Raw genomic sequence first — 3,975 nt, forward strand, 5'->3', positions numbered from 1 at the left:
GGGATTAACTTTAAAACATGACATAAAGCTAAAAAAGCCAATTTTTCACAATTCTCCCCCTTTAATGCATGTTGTGCTCGGTGTTTAGATCACTGATTGCTCTGGGAAAACAATGAGTAGGTACTATAAATAGTATTTGGTGTAATGCGGCATGATTTCAGTCTATGATTATATGTGTTTTTTACACTTTTAAATGAATGTTACCTTGTATATGTCTGTGAAAGAGCAGCTGCAACATGTCCAGACATGTGGTGAGCGTGCAGCCAAAGAACCGGGTCAGAGAGGCCGGAGCCTGGAGCACCGGACTGTGTGAGTGCTACAAAGACATCGGAGACTGTGAGTGAACAACATGAAACCAGTGGGAATGCTGGGATGTGTGAGGGGACTCAGCGGTGTGTGTGTGTGTGTGTGTGTGTGTGTGCAGGCTGCCTGGCCTGCTGCTGCCTCCCGCTGTTTACCTGTAAGGTAACGAGAGCGGCCGGCGCCTGTCCCTGCCTGCCTCTGCTGGACTGCATCAGCTGCGTTCCTCCGGCCTCTCTGGCCATGAGGGCTTCGGTCAGGGAACGCTACGGCATAAAGGTACTCACAGAAAAACACATCTTACAACAATTTAAACTTTTATAAACTAACATCTACGACAGCGAATTAGGACCATTGTAGATAGAAAAGCAAAAGGAACAGATTTCTGCCAAAAAACATAAATACTTGAAAATTTCAAAGTTTGAACAGTTGAAAATGGCCTAGAAAAAAATCTCTGAAATTTTGAGATTGATCTCAGAAATTTTCTAGAAAGCACTTGAAAATGTTAAAGTTTATGATTTTCTACAAAAGAATCTCAGATTTTGAGATTATTTCCGGAATTTTCATACAAAAAAAGAACAAGAAACTTTCTGAGATTGAAAAGTCCAAAATTTGCTAGAAGAACTTGGAAATTTTCTACCAAAAAGAGAATATTTCTGATTTTGAAGTCAAATATGTCCTAGAAAAACTTAGAAATTTTGAAATCAATCTCAGAAATTTTCTACAAAAACTTTGAAAATGTCAAAGGCTGAAAAGTTGAAAATTTGTTAGAAGAAAAAAAAACTGAGAAATGTTGAGAATAATCTCAGAATTTTCTAGGAAATACAAGGACATTTCAGTGAAAAATTTATAAGAAAAAACTAAAATTTTCAGAATGATCTAAAAAGCTTTTACATTGTCAAAAATTTTCTAGAAAAAAACTTGAACATTTTAAAGCTTAAAAAGTTGAAAAATTGGTAGAAAAAAATCTGGAATATTGAATTTTATATCAGTTTCTAGAGAAAACAAGAACATTTCAGAGTTTCAAAAACTTAAAGTTTGATCTAATTTTGAGATTAATCTCTGAAATTTTCTACAAAAAAAAAAAAACTTTTCAAAGATGAAATTTTCCAAGAAAAAACTTAGATATTTTGAGGAAAAAAGTAATGAAAGCACAAATATCGTAAAAATTCCTTACAAATATTTCTAAATTAGCACCACAAAATCTGTGATTTTGATTGCAAAAAGCAAAAAAAGACAATCATTAAATCCAGAAGAGATTGATCTGTGTGAAAAGATTTTTTAACATTTTTTAAGTTTAATGAAGACTAATTGAATGCTGAAACAAACAGCTGTTTACTGATATTTTTGACAGTTTAAACGGTTTTCTCAACACATTCTGGCACAACCGGCCCTTTAAGAACATTCATGTTTTTGATGATCCAAAATGAAAATGAGTTTGACACCCCTGGGGAAGAGAATCCAGAAAGTTTATCAAGGAAGAGTAGCAATTATCGTCAGACGAAATCCACTTTATATTAAAACAGCTTGCCGTATAGTCCATTCAGCTTTCTTCCAGTAAAATCCAATTAGAGATATCTTAATTTACTAACATGTGTAGTCATAAATGATCAAGAAACATGATCTGGAAACATCTGGAAACATGTACGTGCGGTAACACTGATTTTATGCCAAAACGGCCTGCCATAATGCGTGACCAGAGATGATAGCCATCAGCTCTCCATGCAGATGCTTGACATGCAAATAGCAAAAAGCTCGTCAACGGCGCCGGATCCGTGCTGCAGAAACGCAGCGAGACATTTTTTCGTTTTTATTTTCTGGGAAAGTGAGGAGGACAGATAAGGCTGAAAGTGTTCGCAGGCTGGAGCGCTGCCACGAGAGAAGGAGGCTGGAAATGTTGGCTCCTCCGAGGGCGGAGTGGGCCGACGCTGCCGAGGTGCCAGGACTTCTTCTGAAAACGGGTCCAAACCTGTAGGTTGTTTGTTTTGTAAAGCAGCAGTTTTCCCACCAGAGGAGAGAAGGATGAAGCCATCACGGCGCGGATCCTGTGAACAAAGCAACGAGAAGCAACAGATTTATATCGCTGCTTGTTTTTGAGCAACATTATCAGTAACAGTAGAGGTTCATTTAGCTCTGGTATTCAGAATATGCAGAGCTGGATGTTTCATTTCCTCAGTTACATTTGCTTTTGTGTACTTTTAGGAGTATTTTTTATGTTTGAGTAATTTTATTATGAAGTATTTCTACCTTTATTTGAGTAAAATTTCTGGATTTTCTTCCCACTGAATGAAAAACAAACGTTTTAACCAAAAAATCACCAGACTCAGACACACACCTGCAGTTTCTGCTAAAGTTTCATAAGTTTATTATTAAAAAAACTGATTTGGAAACATTTTATTTTGAATGATTTTGTTATTTTTGTTACTTATATGAATTATTACATTTTGATCCTTAAAGTACCAAATTTTAAATTTAAATGTATAGTTTGTTTCATCTGATGTGGTAATTTTTAAATATTAAATGACTGATGATTTGATCAATTGCTCAGTACTTTTTACCAAATACTTTTTACTCTTACTTTAGTAATTTAATTCTGAAGTATTTATACTCTTGTGTAAATGTGTGGATTTTCTACCCACTGAATAAAAAACAAACATATTTTAACCAAAAATTCACCAGACACAGTTGAATTATTGCCATTTTGGTCCTTAAATGACTCAAACTTCCACTTAACTTTAGAATTTGGTCATTTAAATATCAAATTATTGGTAATTTAGCTGTGTAGCTATCTTGATGTCAGCAAACTGGATTTACTAAAGTTTTAAATGAACAGAAATGGAGGCTGATATAAAGATGAGGTCCTTCGATGGTCGCTCATAACGTTGATCCAACATGGCCGCCTTATTTTCTTCACTTTTTTTAGACGAAGTGAAGCAGTTGCCTTTAAATCATTGGACCTGTTGGTGTGTTAGTGGGTGGTGAAATTATTCTGGGTGTTCATGTCACCTCCCACATGAAATCACAGCGAGGGTCGAGCTTTTACATAACGCTGGGAGTTTGTCACATTCTGTGGACGTCCTTCATGTGGACCAGCGTGTCCACAAGGGAAGGGTAGACACGGGGAGGAGAAGAAGGAGGAGAAGAAGGAGGAGAAGAAGGAGGAGAAGAAGTGTCATGGTGGAGGAGAGAAGTGACTAAAAGAGGCTCAGCAGGTGGAGAGAGACGATCATGAAGGAGAGAAAGAGAAAAAATTCAGCTTCATCCAATCAGCCGCCAGAATTTAGATCAATTTAAGACACTTTTCCATCTGTCCGTCCATCCATCCGTCCATCCATCCATCAGACTGGTGGTGTTTGGTCACACAGTGAACCCAACGTTCTCATTTCACCTCACCAGTTGCCCCAGGACAGAGTAACAGTGTGCAGATAATAACCAAATACTGGAGTACAGGCAGCATCCGTGCAGGCAGCATCCGTGCTGCCTGTACGGATGCTGCTGCTACACGCTATCTTCCCTCACAAAGCACCTGAGGACGAGTTAGAGGCACGTCAACGTTGAGCACTGCTTAGTAGTCACCATGTAACTAACTGCAGCCACATCGTTTTATTTAGCTTAATCATTAAAGTCGGCCTATTGTGCTTCCTTGAACAGGTGAGGATAGATCTGTGGTCTATA

The 3,975-nt window shown here is 37.6% G+C and overlaps 1 protein-coding gene across 2 annotated transcripts in view; it reads left to right on the forward strand.

Moving 5' to 3' along the window:
* LOC106956925 (placenta-specific gene 8 protein-like) overlaps positions 1-3,975 on the forward strand; it is an 18,814-nt gene that overhangs the window by 4,700 nt on the left and 10,139 nt on the right. The window contains exons 2-3 of one of the 2 annotated variants that reach the window (XM_015048037.1): positions 230-336; positions 425-579. In XM_015048037.1, the coding sequence (XP_014903523.1) occupies positions 237-336; positions 425-579 (255 nt within the window). In that variant the 5' untranslated portion in view covers positions 230-236. Of the gene's footprint in view, positions 1-8; positions 337-424; positions 580-3,975 lie in introns of those variants that run through there. The other variant, XM_015048038.1, reaches the window with a different exon arrangement.

Source organism: Poecilia latipinna, unplaced genomic scaffold, assembly GCF_001443285.1.
Source record: "Poecilia latipinna isolate Pla-1442-1.1 unplaced genomic scaffold, P_latipinna-1.0 Scaffold858, whole genome shotgun sequence".
Taxonomy (NCBI): Eukaryota; Metazoa; Chordata; class Actinopteri; order Cyprinodontiformes; family Poeciliidae; genus Poecilia; species Poecilia latipinna.